Consider the following 22,207-nt stretch of genomic DNA (forward strand, 5'->3'; position numbering starts at 1 on the left):
ATGCTAATTCTTCCCACACAAAGTGTCTTGTGGGTACAAGTGGCTGGTGTGAGCTCTCCGGAAGGCCAGGGACTGTCAGCCACTGAGGTGGCTCTCTGCAGTCTGATAGCAGGAGACAGATAGCTGGCAACTTGTGGAAAGTCATTCTAGGAAGGTGAGATAGTTGGACTGCTATAGAAGTGGGCTATACTTGGCATAGTTCTCCAAAGCAAGACAGATTTTGCAGAATTTGTTCGACATAATTCAGTGCTAAACTGCCTGATAGTGGCTCTGGCACGTTTTCCATCTATCGCATCCTGTCTCCGGATTCCCATGACCGTCTGCCTGCGTGCAGCCTTCTCTCCCTGTGCACTCAGCTGCCTTGACAACCACTTTGCACCACAGCCACCGAGCAGAGCCTTCCACATTTCTGCTTCGTTCCATGGGATCAGAACCAAGGCAGCTTCAACTGCTTGCAGCATTTTCTGGATCTGCTCCCAAGCAGGTTTGCATCTCCTGCATGTGTGGTTCACATCTGTGGTGCAGCAATAGAGGCTGTGTCCTGAGCAGCCACACAGTTTTCATGAGTAGCAGAGTCCCTTTCAGAGCTGAAAATATAATTTATTATGCAGAACAAACCATTTCAAATCAGCAAATGGCCTCCTGCTCAAGCATGTGTACGGTTTGTTCTCTGGCTAAAGCAGGACAAGTGAAACGTGCAGCATGTGCATCGTTGTACGTGTCTCAGTTTTTCTTAATCCATCAGTATTTACTGGGCAGGGAAGGTGATCATATCCTTCTGAGCATCCCATGAAACTCCTGGTGAATTGACCAGTCTCTCAATACAGGGTAAACAGGAGGATTTTGCACAAATTGATGTGGCCACATAGATTTCACTTCTTTTCCCTGTGAAGTCACTGCACTGATTATTTTGCCAATTATTTACAGGACCTTCAAGAAGAAAGGTGTTAATTAAAACAAGCAGAAAGAGTTCAGGTCCATGCCTAACGCCTGTCTCGAAAGGCACTTGACATCTGAAATCTTGTGTTTCTTGTTTTACTATGGACTCCCTTTATACAGAGTAAATTCTATTTTCCAATACTGTGCAGTGTTCTCATACAGGCAAAAATACTCATTGATATCTCTTATTATTTTGGCAACTCTTATTATTTAACTTATCACAATAAAATAAGTTTGCTGAGTAATAGTTACTCAATAGCAAGCGATTTTTGAAAAAGTAAAATCATCATTGCCATAAATATTCTTAACCAGATAACACAAGTGGAGGTCAAATTTGAGAAGGGTTTTTTTGCACAGCTACAACAATTGGAAGTACTTAGTGAGAAATGCGAGACTGTATCTACTGTGTATTATTCTGGAAATTGAATTTGGGACAACACAGGGCTGCTCAGCAACTTCTTGGGAACTGTCTTTTGATGCAGGTGATAGAAGACAGCTTGGGGGAGAATGACACAAAGTTGTAGAACTGGTTTTGGGAAAGGAAGAAGGGAAAAGAGCTAAATAAAGCCTGTTGGCTTCAGGGAAGACAACTGGAACTAACTTGGAAATGCATATGGAAAAAAGCCTAACAATAGTTAATGACCTCTGGGCTTGAGTGAAGCTTCTGATGTGTCCTCCCACACTTATGGCCATAGTGAGCAGGGAAACCCAGGGTAGGTACAGCTCTAATTAAGGGTGAAGTGCAGCTGTCAAAGCCCAGGGGCCACGTGGGGTCTGCAGGAGGCTGTGTTTGCCCTGGCATTCATTTTATTAATGTTGTGGATGATGGAAGAGAAAGGATGTTTATTAAATGTCTGGGCACACCTCACAAGGAGGTGCTATAAACACTTCAGAGGACAGAACTAGAGTTCAGACTTACCTCGAGGAACTGAAGAAACTGTGAAAAATAGCAGCCAATGCAGCGAGATCAAAGTTCTGTGCCTGGAGGAGTGGTGAGTGCCATGAAGAAAGGGGAGGGAGGCAGGGATGGGGATTAGTGTTGGTCACATACCATGTTTAGAGCTGGCATTGCAGAAAGAACAAACATCTGGCTGAGGCATTGGGAATGTTGTCTGTGAGGCACATGTGGTAATTCTGCTCTGCAGCTGGAGCCCTGAGTTCAATTTTGGGCTCTATAATACAAGAACAATATGGAGGAGACAGAGGTGGTCAGAAGTTTAGAACACATGAGCTGTCCATGAAGGTTGAAGAATTTTACCAATTCATTTAGACTGGAGGAAAAAAGAGGGGAGATATGATAATGGCATTCAGATATCTAAAATGACAGCTTTGAGGAGAAAATAATAAACCTTGTCTGTGTTCATGTGAGCAGAATAAGGAATAACCGGCTTAAATGACAGCAGAGGAGATTGCAGCTAAACACCAAGTGAAACTTTCTAGCAGTGGGCCATTTTTGCACTGGCACAACTGTCAGAGGAGCCTCTGGAGTCCCTGTCACAGGAGGGTTTTTTTAAAAAATAGGTAAGAAAAGCACCTGTTGGGACTAATGAGAAAGTTTGGTGAGTGGCTGATGTGCCTCTGGGTGAGGGAGAGACAAGCTCGCCTCCTGGGGTCCCTTCCAGCTCTAATTCTGGGATATAAATTCAGTAACAAAGCTACAGTGGTGATTGAATAACCTCCTGAAAGAGATTTGATAGATGAGGCATTTGGCTTACAGATACTCAACATGCTGTGGCTTAGAATCTGCATCCTATTCAAACCTATCTCTGGTTTAATATCCTCTTTTGTCTTTCCTAATATCAGAATCTTTTGTAAATGTAAGCATCAGCACTGAGTCAGATTGTTTCCCAAAGATGAAACTTTTCCAAATACGAGCTCAACGCGAAATAGAAAGACAGGTTTTAAAATTACTTTTCTAGCTCTGCAAAAGGAATTGGAACACATCATTCTGACATTTCTTTTTAGAGTTACCTTGAGACTCTTCAGTCCTCACCTATCTTGCCTTGTACAAGTTTGTCTTCTATAACACTTATCCGTCTAAGAGTAAATTAAATGCAAAATTCATCAGCTATTTGGGCAGATGGATAGATAGACATAAAGATTACTGTTTAAAAATAATCTAAGCAAAGCTGAAGACAAGTTTGGGGTTTTTTTTTCTTCTACAGAGTGATTTCAATCTGAGTACAAATTTACCCTTATTTGTTGCTGGATGTTTTGGTTGAGTTTGGGGCAGTTGTGGTGCTCACTGGTGCCCTGCAAAAGCAGAAAGGCAGATGGGAGAATTATGCAGAAGGAGGGGATGGTTTACAGGTAGATGCATGTGCTGGTGATAGGAGAGAGAGCAAGGAGAGACGTTTGTATCTTAAAAAGAGTGAGTTAAAGGACTCATGGAAATGGCAGATTCAGTGTTTATCACCTGGGGAACCTGCAATAAAAGCAGCAAAAATGTTTTCTTTCACAGCAGCAATCACAAGCACCTTGGGAAAGGTGGCTAAGAACTCAACCTGCATTTGGCGCTTTATTTTGCATTCCCCCACTGAGGTTTCTGGTCACCAGCTTCTTCCAAGTGCAGAAGATTTTGCTTCACTCAAAAAGAGGCAGAATGCTGAAAAGAAAAATACAATCTAAAGGCAAATTTGTCTTTATTTGTATCCGAATGCTGGATGGGGAACTATTAGTGTTAGCCTCTGCAAAGTGCCCTATTTGTGTTAATTATCTTCTCTTTAGAAAAGAGAAACCGTATTTCCCGTGGACTTGCAGGCAGAAATTGTCATATTGTCAAAAACATAAAAGAAAAATTTGTATGCCCCATAATAGTTCTAAATGTGCACAAATGTTTGAGTGATTTTTAAGTGTTTCTTGGAAGTGTGTCTTAAGCAGAATTGTAGGGAAAAAATTAAAAGGTAGAAACCTGTTGGGATTAGGGAAAGGAATTAATTTTGGTTTAAAAATAGCGATAGGAGCAAATTATTCTTTCATAAGTTCATAAGAACTCAGTGTTGTAGTACCCAAAATAAGTGTTACAAGCAGTGTAAATGCTTGAGGTAGATGTGAGGGCCACCTGCTTGGGAGTGAGTTAGAGGAAACTTATGTAAGTTTATTATGGCACGTCTAACTTTTGTCATGAACATATTTTCAGGAGGAAATTAAATTAAATATATTATGCAAAGATAAGAGAGCACATTACCAGGTTTTTCTCTGAAAAATGATGCAGAATTTAACTTTAGCTGTTATTTCTAAACAAGAAATAAAAAAGTAGTAATGGTGATAGAGCTTTTTGCTACTTAAAGGCTCAGATGTTCTTGGCCAACAATGATCAGGTAAAGCTTTGAAAAATACTTTTTGAGGAGCAGATTTGTTGGTGCTTCCTTTGCCTTTCTTGAAATATCTCAGCACCCTCAGTGGAAAAAAAAAAAAAAAAAGCTGTTTTCCTCTGGGCCATATTGCATTACTTCATCTGCAGCCACGAACCCCAGCTATGTTCCCTGTGATAACCCCGAACGATGGAGGAGCTCTTGGAACGATGCAGTGAGATAAAGGGACTCTTCCAGGACTGCTGCTTCTCAGCCAGCAAATTCACAGCTTGGGGAGGGCATGGATTTGCATCTGTTGTGAATTTTACAGTGTTTTATTCTTTCTTGTTGTGAAGGGAAGCAGTTATCACAAGACAGTCCCGTTCATGTTTTATGCTAAAGTAAGGCAGTGGTAATACAAGCTGGGGGAAATAGAGGCTGGTGCCCAGCGTTATCCTCAAATTGATGCCATGATGTACACATTGTAAAGGACTGCAACATTATCGTAGCTTTAGGGTTCCTTAAAAGTCTGTAACTTCAGCCACCTTGAACAGAATTTACTGCATTTTTTTTCTCTTCTTGGTTGTTTCTTAAGTCTTGAGTTTAATGCAGAGAATAAAAGCAAATCCCAGAGCTTTGTAATGCAGATGAAGGTTATCGCAAGGTACCTCATAGTTTGCTCAGAAGTCTTCTGTTGTAAAAGAGAAGTGAAAATAGGTTTGAGATTTGATGCAAAGGTAGAAGGTAGAAGTGGCTTTGTTTTAAAGTCAGTTGTTGTCCCAATCTTTTTTTTGCCCTTTCACCTCTGCTTCTGATTGTCCATTTCTGAGCAATGGGCTCAGTCTTAGCAGTGAAGGGGGCTTCACTTTTTTTTCCCCATGTTTCTCTATGGAGTCAACTTTAAAGTTCATCTTTTACCTGTTTTTATTCTTTTCCCAAACCCTGATATCTTTACTCTCAATGACCTTTTCAAGTGCTGCTGTCTGTTGTTGTGCACTTGGACTACTTCTGTGCACAATACTGTTTCTTTTGGTGGGCTGTGCAAGCACTTTGCTGAAGTATTTCCAACTTTGATGGTTGCTGTCTTCAGAAAGAGCAGCTTAAGTACTGTGCTGCTGATACATAAAATCACTTGGGTTCTACTTTCTTCCATATCAAAGATTTTAAATTATCATAACATTACTGCTTGTTATCCAGCATAGCAACATCACACATTTGCAAAGCTTTTGAGGAGAAAAAAATAAGAGTTTTAATTGGTAAAGTTTTTCTATTGGAAAGTAGAATTTTTCTGCTTCCTCTGTGCATTTGTTCTGTCATTCTGATTGGCTATGTGCAGATTTTTGGGGCTTATGAAACAAAAAGGACATGACTCCCTCGCACATGGAACTAGAGTTTTTTCTCTTCATATTTTTGTGGGGAATACAGAAAAATGTTATGCCTACAAAGCAACTGCTTATCTCAGTTAATAGGGGATGAGCCTGCTTACAGTAAAAGATACACCCTGAACCAAGACCAGACAGGATGCAGCCATGCAGGGGGTGACAAATGAAGACTGCAGGGCCAGTCAGGATCTCAAATACCTTAGATAAGTTGAGAGATATCTTACTCAGGAACTACAGTACCTGGAAGGATTCCACTGTTTATTTTAACTGACTTACTAGAAATAAGGATTCTGGCCCTACAAATAAAACCTTTGTGGAAGCAAGTTGGAAAGGGAATAAGATATATAGTATTTGGAGCACTGCAATTCTGTATAGTCAATATATTTTTGAGCTTGGGAACCTTTCACAGGCTTTTGGCAAACAAGCTTGCAACAGAGCCATAATTACACATTTCATAAAAGGAGTTCTCAATTTTTAAATACAGTGTACTTGCCAGAGGTGATGGATGAACATGTAAGGGGAAGACTCCAAAGCAATAAAATGCATCTTTGATGATGGGAACACTGCAGAAATAGGAAGACTGTATAATAAGATAGATAAATGCAGACAGAAGGAGGAAAGAAAATTTCTTTAAGCAAATAAATGTTTTTAAAGCCATGTTTGCATGATTATCTGACCTTAATACCTTGTTTCTGAATAAATAATTTCTTGAAGTTTATGTCTTTTAGACATAACCAAACAAAAATAACCTCACAAATGGAACAAGCTTCTGTGACATTTTTGTAGAGCTGCATGCAGTGTATTTACCTCTTGGGTAAATGTGGGGTACTTGACAGATCTCAAAGGAAAAAGCAGCAATTCAGCTCAGGCTGGGAGCAGCCAGAGGTTACGTGATGACTGTTTAATGTCCCAAGTCTTTCTGAGCAAAGTGAGATGCCTTCCTGTTGGACATCTGCACAGGAGTGTTCATCCTCTTACCATGAGCTCACAGAACCCTGGTTACCTTGTCCACTGTTTCTTAGTCAGTTTATTAATTTTCTGGTTTGGTGGCTTGCAAACAGCATTTATTGGAAACACTCTAGCCAGCACTTTCTATTTTCACAGGATTTCTGTTCATTTAATTTTCAAAATTACTTACCTGGTTTCTCCTTGACCATTTCTCTGGTGTCAAACTGTCTGAATAACTCAAAATATAACTCTGACATACACTTCCAGAAGAATGGAGAGAAAATGAGTTTTGACCTTCCATGTTAAGGCTTATCAGCACCTCTCAATCCCATCTCTATAAGGAATACTTATGGCAAAGAACAATCTATTTAATTTGTATCCATGGGATTCCATCTGACCATCAGGATCTGCCCTTGTGGATTTCATTGCTCCTGAGGTCTGTGGAGGTGCAAAGATAAAACGGAGAAGCAGCTGTTTGAGTGAGTTACAGGATGTGAGAACAGACAGTAAACCAGCAAAGGTTATAAACATGAATTTAGCTTCTTTGAGAGATACCTCAGCACAATTCTTGTTTGTCTTCTTAGGCTTGTCTTTTTCACTTAAATAGTGGTTTCATTCTTTCCATTGTTTGCATAAAGATAAAAAGTTGGGCATGGCATTGGGCAGCATATTAAAACATAATATAGCATAAAACACTGTGAAGCAGTAATTGACAAATACATCAAAATAAAAGAAAATAAATAATCCAAGTATCAGAGTTCAAAGCCAGTCCCTGGGGAGTTCTTGTGCCTGACAGCCACCAGCAGCCACAAGGCTGATTGGGTGACTCCAGACAGTCACTTTTGTATTCAGGTCATGCCTCGTCCTCTTCTTCAGTTACAGCTTCTACCAGATATGGTGTCCTCTCTCCAAGCATATCCTGACAAATATCAGGGTAAAGACCTTTCAGAAGAGGTGATTAATACACTCTCTGTATTGATATCACCAGCTGGAGAGGAAGAGGAAAAGATTAATTATTAAATGTGAAAACTGAAAATAAAAATGTGTTCAAAATTATGCCCCAAACCTCGGGAAAGAGGTAAATGGTGACTCTTTCAAGTTGCCGTGCTTTGTTTGCCAGAAATTAAATCTATTTGGAAGGGGAAGAGGAGGCATAGAACAATCTTTCTGCAGTTGATGTCCTCATTACAGAGAAAATACAGATGATGGCAGTTCCTAACCCCTTCTTGGATGATCAGCTCTACACAGCTACTCATTATGAAGTTGACTTGTGGCTAGAAGGGGAGTGATACCAGGTGATGCAGGAGGGCTGGAAAGGTTTCCATAATGATGTATTTCACTATATTTAATTAAGTCTTACCTTTACATAAGATTCTTGTCTCTTAAGGGTTCTATGCAAAGTTATTTCAAAATAATTTTATCACTAGCTTTGTAATATCCTGAGTTTTAATCTTTCTGTTTCTTTTAAATGTTATACTGGAGAACTTGGCGGTTTTTCATTTTACTGAGCATATATTTTGTTTTAAACTCCAAAGCTCACACAGAAATGCAGTCTATTGCTTAAGTTCCATGTAATTTTGTCTTGTACGATTTTCTACATCTTTTTGTATGTATTTGCTGTGGGCATTTAAAGCAGAAATCTTGTATCGAGTGATACAAGATTTTCTTTTCTCTTTTTATTTTCCTTTTCATTTCAGTATAGGGATGTCACGGTGAACAGTGGTTTTCTGTGAGACATCTTTTACAACAGTGATTTATTATTTAACATTAGCTGATCTGAGCCCATCTTCTTCCTGGCCACTGTGTAAGGTGTTCTTTAAGGCTAACAACACTGACTGCCTTGGAACAGGGCTGAGGAGTGCACAGAGAGCTCTGTGCACAGTGCTGTGGTCTTGGAGTCACTAGGCCTGTCCTTACTTCCCAGAAAACACCAGTCACTGGCAAGATCAGGTGCTGGGCAAGTTCTGGGAAGATTTCTGGACCACTATACAGACACAGAGCTCGTTTCCAGGATGCAGTCAAAACTTGCCCAGAGGGCAGGATGGGTGGAAATAGGTAGTTTTTCTTGGAGCTGAGAAATCTCTCACAAGATGCTGAGGCGCCAGTTGCAAGAGACCAGCTCTGGTTTGCCATGAGCAAGGTAAGAAGCTGCTGAATAGAAAAAGCATGCTGCTGCAGAGAGAAGATTCTGCCAAAAGGAAAGGAAGAAGCATTGTAGTTAAGGCTCCAGAAATACATCTTTAAAGTAAAGCAGAAGTACTTTCAGAACACCTCAGTGTTCTCTTTTGCATCAATGAAAAATATGCAGCTGTTTTGCAAGGGACTGGCTGTCATCAGCTTGAGATAATCAGAAAGCTGCTATTTTTCCAGCTTCCCATGAGCTTCCCAGGACAATCCCTCATAGGGAAGAGGATATTATATTTCTTTTTCTTAAGAGATAAAAGAGGGCTGATGACTAATACTGAAGTGAATTGTTAAGAGACTTATTTACTTAATTGAGCCTGCTTGTTTGTTATGTGTCCCAATTAATTCATTTTTGTTGTGACCATATTGAAGCAACCTACACCCTTGTGACCCTCTCTTATAATTATTACTATTTTCCTCATTTGAAGCACTGTTTTGATTATGTACTCAAAAAGCTCTGCTGAAACATCTGTAGCACTACCACAGTCAGATTTTTCCATTGTTTGGAACTCAAGGATAGCAATAAAAAGAATCTTTCTTTATTGAAGTTTTTAGAGGTTATGGGTCACTTACAGCCCTTAGGGGATGGGGAGTGTCTTCCTTTTTAATTTCACAAAATTAGTATTTTGAATAGGCAGAACTTGTTTTCTAACTAGAAATTCTTTTAAGAAAAATGTGTTGTTGGATGGTAGCACTCAGAGGTGGCTCAGAATTCCTCTGGTGTGAATATTGTACATATTACAGGGTCACAGGAGAACGAAAGAGCAGTGGAGAAGGGGCTGGCAAGTATGGCCAGCCCTAAATTTGCTGAGATTGCTATGTGGACTCTCTGCCCCAAATGAGGCATTGTTTTTGTTATTGCTTAAATTAAATACAGTATTTGACAGCTCTTTGCCTAAACCACAGTGGAGTTTTCTGAAAAGCTCTCTGTGAAGGAGAGACTCTCTCAGCCATGGTAATCACATCTGCAGTGGTAGCTGTCACTGAGGGGCTGCCAGTACACGGGGTGGGGGGGGAGTGTTCATTCCTCAGTGCTTTTGCTGTTTGTGCCAAACTCCACCATGTTGACTTATGCTCACTACAATGTTTTTGAACCCCTGTCCCCAGCTCCTCTCCCCCCATTTACCTGGAAATCGCAGCCAAGTGTTTTTCCTCCATCAGGGCATGTTCACATGCACAGGCGGAGCTTGTTCTGGGCAGCGATCCCAGAGGCAGTGTCTGTTTGGGAAAAGGTGCACTGCCAGTGGCATCTTTCCTTCCAGTGCAACTAGAGGAATTACACCAAACCCTTCACTGCTGCCTGCTGTGTTTAAAAAGTACCCTTGTAGTTCTGTGCACCTCTTCTCCTCAGGAAACAGGACCCTTGCACAGGGTATTTTTTTTACTCAAGACTTGCTGATGCTCTTTCTCTTCTTGTTTTAAGTACTACACTGCTTTCCCCAGTCTCTACTTGCTTTTTGCTCCATTCTGTCCAAATCAAAACTGGCCATGCTTTTAACTTCTTGTAGCATTGTGTAACCTTTTTCCCTCTTCCTCATTCCCAGTCCCTTTCTCTTGACTTCCTTACAAAGTGCTTTCATATCTGTGCTCTACGCTCTGTGGGGTTTCTTTTTTTCCGTATTGCAGACTCTTTGTTCCTGAAACAATTAAAACCACTTATTAAAAGCTAATAGCTCACTCTAGGTCACAGTTTTTCAATGGCCCTCTAAGCTGCTGGGGATTTTGATGCCAGAGGACAGCAGTGCTGGGAAGAGCTTATCTTCAGTGCCAGCCATATACTGGGGTTCTGTGTCCTTTTGTTTTAATGTTTGTCTGAGCCATCTTCTGGTCTTCAGAGTCAGACTGCTCATGTGTGTGTAGATGTGGCACTTTAAAAGATGCTTTTAGGGACGGACCTGGCAGTGTAAGGTTAATGGGTGGACTTCATCTAAGAGGTCTTCTCCAACTTAAATGATTCTATGTAGCAAAAAATCCTGCCTCAGTAGAAAGGAAACTATCTGAAAATCTTTATTCAGCCGTGAATAATAATCCAGTGTTAGATAGACCATCTCAGACCAGACTTCTTCATGCACCAGGCAAAGGTGGGTGACTGAAAAAGCCAAAGGAGTGCTTGTTCCACAAAACTATAATTAGAGGTTAATCCTTGCCCTGTCACTCTTGACTTTCCCTCTGAACATAACCTGGTTTAACTCTTTGGCTGTGCCTGTGTCCAGAGCACTTTGGCTCGGTATTCTGCTTTAGAGTGTGTATGAAAGATGCTGTATGAGAGCTTCATTTCCTTTCCAGAACTGGGAGTTTCCTTTCTAAATGAACTCATGTGCCAGATCACACAGCACGCCGCCCAAGTGCTGCATTTTATGTGACGCCTACAGGGCTCTTCTGAATGAAATCTGCAAGTCTTCAGAGTTCTTAAGATGGTTTTGTGTTTTTGGCATAGAAACAGAAAAGCTGGGGCTGGAAGTGGGAAATGGATTGCCATCTTGGAAATTTAATGACCAGCTGTTTCCCTGTGATGTGTGTGGAAAAGTGTTTGGTCGCCAGCAGACTCTGTCCCGGCATCTCTCACTGCACACAGGTAAGGCAGGGCTTACCTGGGGTTGTTGCAGCACTCGGGAATTCCATGGGGTTTGTTTAAGGGGGAAGAAAGATGGTAAGGAGAGGAGTGTGTGAGCCATCCTTGGCTCACCCAGAGCAGAGCCAAGCACAGGAACAGGACACAATGTCAGAGTGGACTTAGGAAGTGAACATTTCTTTCTTTGCAGCCTATGTGAAATTTCTCCTTACAAAACTTGTCAATTCCAGTTTGTCAAGGTTCCAGCACACCAGGCTGTAAACACCAACTGGTAACCAAACTTGGTAATGGAGTTCTGAAGAGAAGACACAGCCTTTTCTTTTTTATTTTTTTTAATGGATTTGGGGTTTTTTGGACAGAAATATCATTCACCTGATGAATTTTTCAAGTATTGCTGAACAACAAAAGATTTGGCCTTGGTGTTTTACATCTGTGAAACTGAAAGGATTGAGTAACTCATTCATCTTTGCTCTCATCTCATAGAGTTCTGAGAGGAACAGGGGCTGTTCTACCCCATATCAACTTTCTTAAAGTGAATCTGCTTCAAATCAGCTGAGACAAACAGAGTTTTTATATGGAATATACTGAGCCTACTGAGGTGTACTGCACAAAATAACACTCAGAAGCAAGAATTTCCCATGTAGTGCAGAGAAATCCTGTTAGTATAATGCCAGTGTATGTTGAGCCATCCAGCAGAGCCATCCTGAAAAGGCTCAGATGCTTCATAGTCTAGTGAGGTTTCCTTAGTCCTAAGCTGCTTTATGGAATACCTTTCCCCTCACACTTGTAGCATTATATTTCAATTTTAGAGGAGCAGACCCTCAAAGGAAAAGGTTGTAAACGCTGACATAATATTTGGTTATTCTAATCAACGCTTTGGAAAATTGTGTGCCTGGTGCAAAAACACAAAAACTTTGCAGCCAGGATCTAGAAATTATTAATTTAAAATAAAAAAGAGGAATATTTAAAATTGTGAAGCATCAGAAACTCATGATGAGTTAGTTTATTTTTTCATCTGTTCTTTGAGTGAGTTTTTCATTAGTTTATTTTTAGAACTGGACTGATGATATATAGTGGTCCCCTTTCTCCTACCCTCAGATTTTAATACCAAATCATAAACTATCAGCTCTCTGCAAGCAATCACATGGACAGCCTCAACAGTAACTAAGTCCAAAAATCAAATAAAAGATGCTGGGTAGAGGAAGTAGTTGTAGACTATTGACCTGTTTCTCCACTGCCTTTGCTGCAGCTCCCAGAACAGCAGTTGCCCCAGTTTTCCAGTTTATAAAGTTTTATATTATCTGACTACAAATGGTAGAGCAAATTAAAAAAGCTTGCCCTAAACTACCTTCAAATTAGTTGGGTTTTTTTCTGAGTAATTGCTGTGAACTCCTATAAACTTCTAAAATGTTGAGCTTCCAAGCTACCTCATCCTGAAAGCTGCTTGGAGAAACCCAAAGGAATGCACACTGTTACTGGCAGCTTTCAAAGCAGCTGGCTTCAGACTGAGGTGTACACTCACGTCTTTCTGCTCCTTCTTTCAGAAGAGAGAAAATACAAATGCCACTTGTGCCCCTATGCTGCTAAGTGCCGTGCTAACCTGAACCAGCACCTGACTGTGCACTCGGTGAAGCTGGTGAGCACCGACACCGAGGACATCGTCAGCGCTGTCATAGCCGAGGGCAGCGATGGAAAGAAGCACCCTTACTATTACAGGTATTTACACCCTTATTACTACAGGTGAGCACCCTGAGCAGGGCTGTGCACCACACACCATCTTGTGTGCTTGCTGAGGACTGTGACAGGGCCACCCTTCTGGTGGGGCTGGAGCCATGACTGAAGTATTTTTCCTGCTCATATCTGGCTTAGGATGAGCAGTGAACCCTGGCTGGCTGCTTCGTGCTGCTTGACTTGGCTGGCCATTGGGAAGGACTTGGGGGTTTGCTGTGGGGTTGGTTTTTTGAGTGGCTTTGTGAGGCAGCTGGGCTCTTAGAAGCCTCTCTGACTTTTTAAGCAGTGTTCCTTTAGATTTTGTGTTTGGAAATATCCTGTCATGTGCACGGATTCACAGCGAATCTAAAGCCCAGTGCTTCTAGTTGCCTCTGACTGTTCCCTTGTCTTTGGCCAAATCTGTGAAATCAAATAGCTTAAGAGTGTTAGCAAGAATTGTTATATCAATCTATGCATTTCCTGTTTGCTAGAGGTATATACATGCTGTGACCGACATGGTGAAGGAAGAAAACCTTCAGGAGAATTTGCCTGAAAAATTGAAAGGAATTGCCCAGATAAAAATTCTTCTTGTTGTATGCACTGTTGTGCACTCTGCACACTGTGATGTGCACTCTAGCGGCCAAGCAGATTACCAAATCACTCTTACTTTGAGTCAAAGTGCCAAGAGCAGATTTAATTACAAAATCATAGAAGTAAGAAATAAATGAGACCTGCTGGATTAGATTATCTAGTACTTCCCCTTGGGAAAGCAGAGCAGTGCCCTGGAGTATATGCCTTTTCCAATCTTTCTGGCTTGTTTTAAATGTTAACGGCCTAATCAAAGCAAGAGGAGGACTCTGCAAAGAAAGTCAAATTAAAGGGTCCTTTCCACTGCCTTTCAGTATCACTCTGTTTATGTGCTGTCTGCAAAATCTGCATCCCTGCTAATTATTTGCATAGCTGAAGACTGCTGTTTTCCAGTCAAGCATAAGAAATGTTTGAACCCATCTTTACTTGCTTACACTGAAACTGCCAGGCAGTTTTGCACAAGATCCCAGTTTGGCATGGGAACCATTCCAGGGCCTGAAAATCACTCCTGGAGTGTGCAGCAAGCTCTCTGTTTGTCAGTGTATCAGCTGTACTAAACATCTTGGCAAAGCTGCACTGCCTCTTATTGCCCAAAGGAATCGGTTAGGTGATGCACAGCATCTGGAATCTGTAGTTTTTAATTAACTTTATGATTATTTAGCATCATTATAGCATGTACAGGATTGTTGCATTGTGCCTGCCCTTAATCAGGCTGGCATGGCCATCAGTTCAAAGGCAGTTCAGCAGACAAAAGAATTTTGCAGTGAACACTGAGCAGCGAGGAAGAGCAGAAAACTGTGCTGTGAGTTTCCTCTTGCAAATTTGGGGAAAGGCAATAGGCTTCTGCTTGTGGTTTGGTTTTTAATGTTTCTCTTACTCTTGAATTCTCTTCTGCCTGCAGCTGCCATGTGTGTGGGTTTGAGACGGAGATGAATGTCCAGTTTGTCAGTCATATGTCCCTCCACGTGGATAAGGAGCAGTGGATGTTCTCCATTTGCTGCACGGCGTGCGATTTTGTCACTATGGAAGAGGCAGATATGAAGGCTCATGTCAACAACAAGCACACAGGTGATGATCCCTCTCTCCCAGCTGCAGTGATCTCTCTCTTCCTTGCTTTTTAGGTGCAACCTTCACACTTCCCATTAGCACTCTGCTTTCACTGAAATGCTTGCTAATTAAGGCCTGATCTCTCAAAGTTGAAGTGAATTGGACTCCAGCCAGGCAAATAATCTGGTAGTGCAGATCAATTTTCAAGCTTAGTGAAATAAATGAAGGACTACTTAGCCCTTCTTCTTCCTATTCCCCTTATCCCCCAAATCCCCTCCCCTGCTGGAGTCAGTCAAATATTTCATTTGTTTCCCTGGTTTACTATTTCATCAAAAGCCTGCGTTGAATTCAGCGATGATAAGGTGACTTTGAGGGCTAATTGTGCATACCTGGCTTTATGTCTGAAATCAACATTATGTTGAGCTTTGCTCCTCACTGTGTTTGCCCCCACAGTCCATCAGTTTGGAATTTCACGCTGATGTTTGGTTGACACTGTGATTCAGCAATGCCATAAATATACTTTATATTAAATAGCAGAACAAGTCGTGCCCACTCCCTGGTCCTGCTCACTTAATAGCCAAGGATAAGAACAATAGCAGTTTTCAAACAAGCTCCATATGCTTAGTCCAGCTAATGAAGTCTGGCATAATTTAAGGAGAAGAAAATTGGAATCCTTTTCATTAATTTCTCTTATAAGACCAGGCAGAAGCATTTTTGCTGCCACAAACTACTCACAGTTGGACTTACAATACAGAACCTGAATGCATCCAGCACAACTTTTCTCTCACTAAATTGCTTTTCTTGTCCTACCAGGAATAAAATTGGGAAAACAGGAGGGATGAAGAAGGGAGAGAAGAATACAATTGGTTGTGTTCACAGATACATAAGTTAAATGGAACTACAGAAATATGAACTACTGGAAAGCTCTCAGGGGATTTTATGCCAGCATAGCTCTCAGCACTGCTTCACTTCATAAAGAAGAGTTAAAGGCAAATGTGAAACAACATCCATAGCCATGTGAAAAGCCTCAGAGCTCAAAAGTGAGCTGTGCTCTGCTGTGTTTTCCTATTGTGGCTAAAAGACTGAAACTGCTACTTGTCTTTTGAAGATAGGCAAAACCCCCTTGTTCTTCTTTCACCCTGCCCAACTGAGCCCCTCAGTTGGTGATTCAGCTCACACATATGGCAAATACAGAGTAAAAAATAGAATGGGTTTTCTGGGTCACTTGACTCCAGTTCTGTATCCTGTGATGTTACCAGGTCATAAAGGGACTGTTTGTGAGGATATGGCATATGCCTTCAAAGAAGTATCATTGTTTTAAACAAACTATTTCGAGAGACAGGCAGCTGTAGACTTTCTTGCATTAAAGGTTAGGGACCTTTTTAAAATTTGCAGTGTGTGTTGTAGTGATAATCAGAATACACATTGCAACAGCAGTCTGCCTTCTCCTCCCTCCACCTTTCATCCCTCCTTCCACAGTATTTATTCCCTTAGTACATTTCTGAAAAACAACCCTCTCCCCTCTAAATGTACACGGAGCCTTTTCCTATATGGAACACAGTTTTCCTGCTGTACCAATCCCTCACTGCATATGTTCTTGTTGGAACCTCTGCTCTGGACATATGCAATCACAGCTGTACATGCTGAAATGAAATAAACAGTGGTGGCAGTGCAAACCACCAGCAACTGGGAATAGGTCACACAATAACATTCTGTGACCACTTTTACCTTCCTTGAAGACTCCCCAACACTGATTGCTCATATTCATCCCCTGTTCTGCTTGAATTCTACTTTTGTTTTCCTTCGCTGTTTCCAACCTAAGCACTTCTCATTTGTAGCAAAAATTTTTGTTACTGGCCCTTTAGGTCATAACCTTGTTCTCTGTGCTATTAAATTTCATTCCATTTGTATTACTCGTGTCCCCAAGGTCAGTGAACCTTTCTGTATGATATCCAGTCATCCTCCCTACTGGCAGCTCGGGTCATCAGATTTCATTAGTGCATTCCTACGTCTTTATCTTAAAGGTGCCACTCATCAGTTTAAAGTTAAGTACACAGGTGCTGGTGTTTGCAGAGGCCTTGATGAGGGGATTGTATCACATGGAGAATTTGAAGTTTTAGTGAAGTCTCCTTTTAACACAACTCTCATTGAACCAGGACATGGGTGGGAGGGAATAATTTGCCCATCTTTGCCTCCCTGGCTCATAGCAGTTCTCATATGGGAACTCTCTCTCTTGTTCAGTTCTAGTGTGTGATAGGGGTTGGGATTTGGACTTCATACATTTATTGCACACATAAGGAAGCTCTAATGCTTGCTTGCTTGCTTGCTTGCTTTCATAAAGAAGCTTTATCTCTAGGTCCAGCTAAATAACATGCTTTTCAATTATCTTTGGAAGGAGATCCTAATAAAAAGATATAAATCTTGAGACCATGCTGTTACCTCTGCAATGAGTACTGAGGACACTCTTCACTATAAGGAGGGAGATTATTCTCCTTTACCCTTCATCCAAAATTTACTCACTGGACCTACATAAATGGAAAGGGGGAAGTTTAGCTTGGACTAGTAGGTACTTTTAGTTTTTGCCCCTCAAACCTACAGAAATTCTGTTTCCTTTCTAAGTGACAAGCTTTTGAACTCAGAGTAATCAAAGTGTTTTCTTGGGGCTTTTTTCAGTCTAGTAATGAGGTAGAATTGCACGATCCCTTCCCACTACCATCACAGAAACACTCAGTTGCAGGAAAAACTGAGAGATGTACTGTGGTTAAACAGTAATAAAAAAGGAAGGAGGCCCAACAATGGTTTTTTAATCAGCTCAATTAATTTCAGACAGGTTTTGAATTAACTTTGAATATAAGTACTTTGTGAAGTTTAGAACAGAATCATGGAGACTTCATCTAATCTGCTGAACTAGTTATTGTTCTTTGCTTTTCAGCTGAAGAGAGGAAGACACCCAGTGAATCTAATAGTCCTTCTTCATCTTCACTGTCAGCACTGAGCGACTCTGCCAACAGCAAAGAAGATGCAGATATAACCCCAAAAAACAAGGGGTCAAACAACCTGCTGGTCATTTCTGTAGTGCCTGGTAGTCAGACCTCAGTGAACACTGAAGAGAAGACAGAGAAAGGTAAAAAATTCGTTTAACAAGTACAAACTCTCTCTCTCTCTATGTAGTCAATCTGGCCACAGTGTAAGCACTAAGTTTTCCTGTTCTATTTTTCAGTCTTTGAATGTGTTTTCTGTAACTTTGTCTGCAAAACAAAAAATATGTTTGAGCGTCACCTGCAAATCCACCTGATCACACGGATGTTCGAGTGTGACGTGTGCCACAAGTTCATGAAGACACCTGAGCAATTACTGGAGCACAAGAAATGCCACACTGTCCCCACCGGTGGGCTCAAGTAAGGAAAGCAAGTACACAAACTTTTACTGTGTTAAGCACCTTCATACTGTGGGGATGGGACAAAAGGAAGTCAGGCAGAAAGGGTTGGTTAACTAATACTCCAGATTTGGGGCTTCCTTGTATTTAGATGACCCAAGGCCTGTCCTTGAGGATTGCATCACTACAGCAGATTGCTAACCTGGCAGTAGAGGAGCTGTAACAAATTGTGGTCCTTTCCTCCTTCAAGTCAAAGAGGAGACAGTGTGTGATGGGTCCTACAGAGAATGAGGCAGTACTGCAAAGAGCTTTTGACAGAATAAGGGGTTTTTTCCAAGGCATCAGAGCCAAAAGAAGCACCCAGCATAGGCTCTGTTTTGCCCGTGGCTCAAAGAAACTAAATCCTGTACAGCCTCTGCAAGTAGGTATGAATTTACAACCTTAAAGGTTATAGCCTTTGTATACCCATATCCAAAGTCTCCAAGAATGACTAACTTGGATGCTTTTCTGCGTTGTTTGCATGCCCCACAACAGTCACTATTGTATAAATTAACAGGTAAAGAGTAATACAGTCTCTTAAGATAAAAGCTCTTTGGTTTTGGCTGTGGTGGTGTCCTTTAAGGTCTTTTGGTGCAGAGCAGTATTTCTAGAGAATGAGTGTGCCCTTATGTCACAGTCAGACCCCTGAGGGAAGGAGAGACTGCTGGGGCCATATGCTTGCTCTCTGGGCAGGCAGGGTGATGTTATGAAAGAGGCACGTCTCTGGTCTCTGTCTGGTCCAGCTGCTGCAGGAAAAAAGGATGGAACCACCTGGAGCTGAGCTAGGGCTCAGCACAGGGCTCCCAGCTGCTCCTGCTGAGCAGACCGATGTCTGCGGCGCGCTGGGACGGGAGGAGCGCACCGCGTTCAGCTTCACCGCGGGCAGCTCCCTCGGCTTGTGCTGCAGCTTTGGAAAACTGGTCCTGTTTGCCAGGCAGCCTCTGGTCTCCAGCTCAGTAGTTCCACAGATTGGGATCTGTGGTCACTTGAGATGAGATGACTGAATCTGGGAAGAAGACCAGACTGAGAAACAAGCAGTGTGTCACAACGACGGGATGTCTGCCTTGGACATACAGACCAGTTGTCTAATGCACATTTGGTTTAAGCTGCATAAAATCTGTTCTATTTACCAAGGAAAAACCATGACCATAATATGACTCAAGTCTTCCCCACAGAATGGGTTTTCTCAGTCTATATTCCTGCCCAACTCAAGTAATAATTAGGTTCTTTGAAAGCTGCATCTAAGAAAAAGCTCTGATTTATTTTTTTTAAGGCATCCAGAAGAGCCTGAAGAGATCTAAGTAAATTGTATTTTTCTGTCTCCTGTTTGCTGTGGGGGAAGAGAAAAAAAACATGATTCTTCCAGCTCCAGGTCAAAATCTGAGATTCTGATCCAGAGAGCACCCAGCCCAGGAGAGGTATGTGTGCATTGACAACCAAGTTCTCTGGTGAAAGAGATAATCACATTAGAAGCCTCAGTGACAGGCTCCCTCTCTGGATCAGAGTACTTGATGTGCATCAGGAAATGTGTCCAGGTGTTTTAGTATCTCTTTGTCCTCCTGTTGGTACTCACTTTCCTCAAAAATCTCTATATAATATTATACCTGTACGTGCAACCAGATGTAGCAAGGAAAAGACGCATAGGGAGAGAGAGAATCTCAGCTTAGAAATTATCCAAAATACCAGAACACAATTAGCAGACCTGCCAAACAGTGAATGCAGATTTGTGGCAGCTAGGGATGTTGGAAGACAGTAGCCAGCTGCCTTAGTGATTAGTTTTTATCCAGCCCTGCTCTCTGAGCTCACCAGTTCCATGTGGAAGGTGCGTGCTTGGTTCAGTACAGCAGAGATCCCTGGCAGGGAGCTGTCCCCACCAACTTCCTCTCAGCTGCACCAAGCAACAGTGGGTTGGGTGTTTTGGGTTTGGTGGGTAGCCAGCCCTGTTCAGAGTGCAGCTCAGGCTTCTTTCCAAACTTTCATGACTCCCTTTTCTACCCTTCTTGGCCCCTCCTGGCTCAGGAACTGGGGTGAGGCCCTTTGCCATGTCCACCCCAGGCCGGACACTTGCTGCTGTGAGGAAGCAGAACCCACATCCTGTTCCTACACAGGAGCAATTGCTGCCATGGCAGAGGTGGTTGTAGGCAAACACTGCCAAGCATGAAACACGCCCCTTTCAGCATGGTTAGCTCAACTCCCAGAAATGGGAGTCCCTACAAATCATCCTAGCAGCCTGGCTTTCAGCTCCTCCTGGCAGGATACCCAGCAAGCTTATTGTTCAAGGTCACAGAAAAGGGAATTCCTAAGCTTTTGCTGTACGTGTGGTATTACAAGTTTATTCCATCTTTACTTAAACAGCTGTTTTCATACTCATCTGTAAACACTCACTTTAAACCACTTCTTAATGGAAAAAATGGCCAAAGTGACTCCGTGCAAACATTAGGAATCGTTACACAAAGTACCTGTGCATCAGTCACCCACTCTGCACTCCCCGGCCTGCTTTGGGGGAAGACCCCATCAAGGTAAGCCAGAAGGTTAAAGGGATGCTCCTTCTGAGTGAGTCAGTGTTTTCCTAGGAATGCCATTAAATGGGCAAACCTCCTCTAAGCAGAGATGTGTCAAGGTGAATCAAATATTGGAAAGAGGCTTCCCGGGGAGAACCGGGTGCCTTTTCCTCCTCCTTAGTAGGTCAGAAAGGGGCTGAGTGCCAGGGTGAAAGCAGGAGCACAGGTCTGGCAGCTGAGTGACTCCTCTTCTTTGTCCCCGCCCTTCCTTGCTGTGTTGCCAGGTGCCCGTTCTGCATCTACTCCACGAACCGCCCCGCAGCCATGGAGTGCCACCTGAAGACCCACTACAAGATGGAGTACAAGTGTCGGATCTGCCAGACAGTGAAAGCCAACCAGCTGGAGCTGGAGATGCACATCCGAGAGCACCGCCTTGGCAACCATTACAAGTGTGACCAGTGTGGCTACCTGTCCAAGACGGCCAACAAGCTGATCGAGCACGTGCGTGTCCACACCGGCGAGCGCCCTTTTCACTGTGACCAGTGCAGCTACAGCTGCAAACGCAAAGACAATCTCAACTTGCACAAGAAACTGAAGCACGCTCCACGCCAGACCTTCAGCTGCGACGAGTGCCTGTTCAAGACTACCCACCCTTTTGTCTTCAGCCGCCACGTGAAGAAGCACCAGAATGGGGACTGCTCCGAAGAGGAGAAGAAAGGCCAGTATTCAGCCTCCAAGGAAACCAGTCCGCTCCTACCAGTGAACAGCTCTAGGAACCTTCTGTCACCCCTCTCAGTCATGTCTGCCTCCCAGGCTCTGCAAACGGTAGCTATGTCAGCTGCGCACAGCAGCGGGGCAGAGCCGAACATGGCAGTGAAAGCCTTGGCCATCAACGGCACTTCCCTGTGCTTTGATAAATACTGGAACTCAGAGTTTGCCCACCTTATTCCTTTAACGATGTTTTTCCCCAAAAACCACTACGATCTCACATTCCATCCACCCAGACCTCAGACTGCACCGGGAGGTGCCTCTTCACCTAAACACTCCTTCCTTGCCTACCTTGGACTGACAGAAAGGGCAGAAACTGTCTGAGGGCAGTTGCATTCTGTACCAAAAATCCCCCAACAGACCCAGCAGGTTATACATTGCTGCAAAACGTAGCCCCAAGAGGTAACGAACACTTGTACTATATCATTAGTAAGGTTTAGCAAATGGCTCTGTGTGTATACTTATTGCATTGACATGAAAGCTGCTTTATTAAATCTCCAAGAGGTGACCTACTGCATACTTCTACCTTCAGAGGCATGTTCCCAGTACTCTTATCGAAAAAACTATTTTGTCTTGTTAAGCTGAAAAAAAAAGAAAAAAAAAAAAGAGTGTCCTTATTGGCAATCAGCACTTGTAAGATGACATATTGATGCATTTTATTTTTGGGCTTTGTGTGCGTGCGGGTGTGTGGGAGAGAGGCTGCCTGTAGTGTGCCATGACATTGCTTTTGCACATCCCTTGGATTGGCTTATTTCATCATCTTTCTTTTCCCCTCCTCACACACTCGATCCTCCTGCCCCCCGCCTCCCTCTGAGCGGTGCAGCTGTAGAAGGAGCAATGTTTGGGGCGGGGCAGGGGGG

At 42.5% G+C, this 22,207-nt stretch overlaps 1 protein-coding gene and 1 long non-coding RNA gene across 4 annotated transcripts in view; one reads left to right on the forward strand and one right to left on the reverse strand.

The window, feature by feature from the left end:
• ZNF827 (zinc finger protein 827) overlaps positions 1 to 21,681 on the forward strand; it is a 96,999-nt gene extending 75,318 nt beyond the window's left edge. Inside the window, exons 9-16 of one of the 2 annotated variants that reach the window (XR_014590060.1) lie at positions 11,184 to 11,321; positions 12,863 to 13,034; positions 14,518 to 14,684; positions 17,596 to 17,787; positions 17,884 to 18,061; positions 19,352 to 19,496; positions 20,434 to 20,597; positions 20,864 to 20,977. Coding sequence is in view for 1 of the 2 variants with exons in the window: in XM_083861018.1 (XP_083717144.1) it covers positions 11,184 to 11,321; positions 12,863 to 13,034; positions 14,518 to 14,684; positions 17,596 to 17,787; positions 17,884 to 18,061; positions 20,864 to 21,671 (1,655 nt within the window). In the remaining variant the exon portion in view is untranslated. Of the gene's footprint in view, positions 1 to 11,183; positions 11,322 to 12,862; positions 13,035 to 14,517; positions 14,685 to 17,595; positions 17,788 to 17,883; positions 18,062 to 19,351; positions 19,497 to 20,433; positions 20,598 to 20,863 lie in introns of both variants that reach the window. The other variant, XM_083861018.1, reaches the window with a different exon arrangement.
• Positions 14,540 to 22,207, reverse strand: part of LOC310909319 — a 29,229-nt gene continuing 21,561 nt past the window's right edge. The window contains exon 7 of one of the 2 annotated variants that reach the window (XR_014590061.1): positions 14,540 to 14,636. This is a non-coding gene — a long non-coding RNA (uncharacterized lncRNA). Of the gene's footprint in view, positions 14,637 to 21,844; positions 21,929 to 22,207 lie in introns of those variants that run through there. The other variant, XR_014590062.1, reaches the window with a different exon arrangement.

This window comes from Zosterops lateralis (assembly GCF_965231275.1).
Source record: "Zosterops lateralis genome assembly, chromosome: 5".
NCBI classification, from domain to species: Eukaryota; Metazoa; Chordata; class Aves; order Passeriformes; family Zosteropidae; genus Zosterops; species Zosterops lateralis.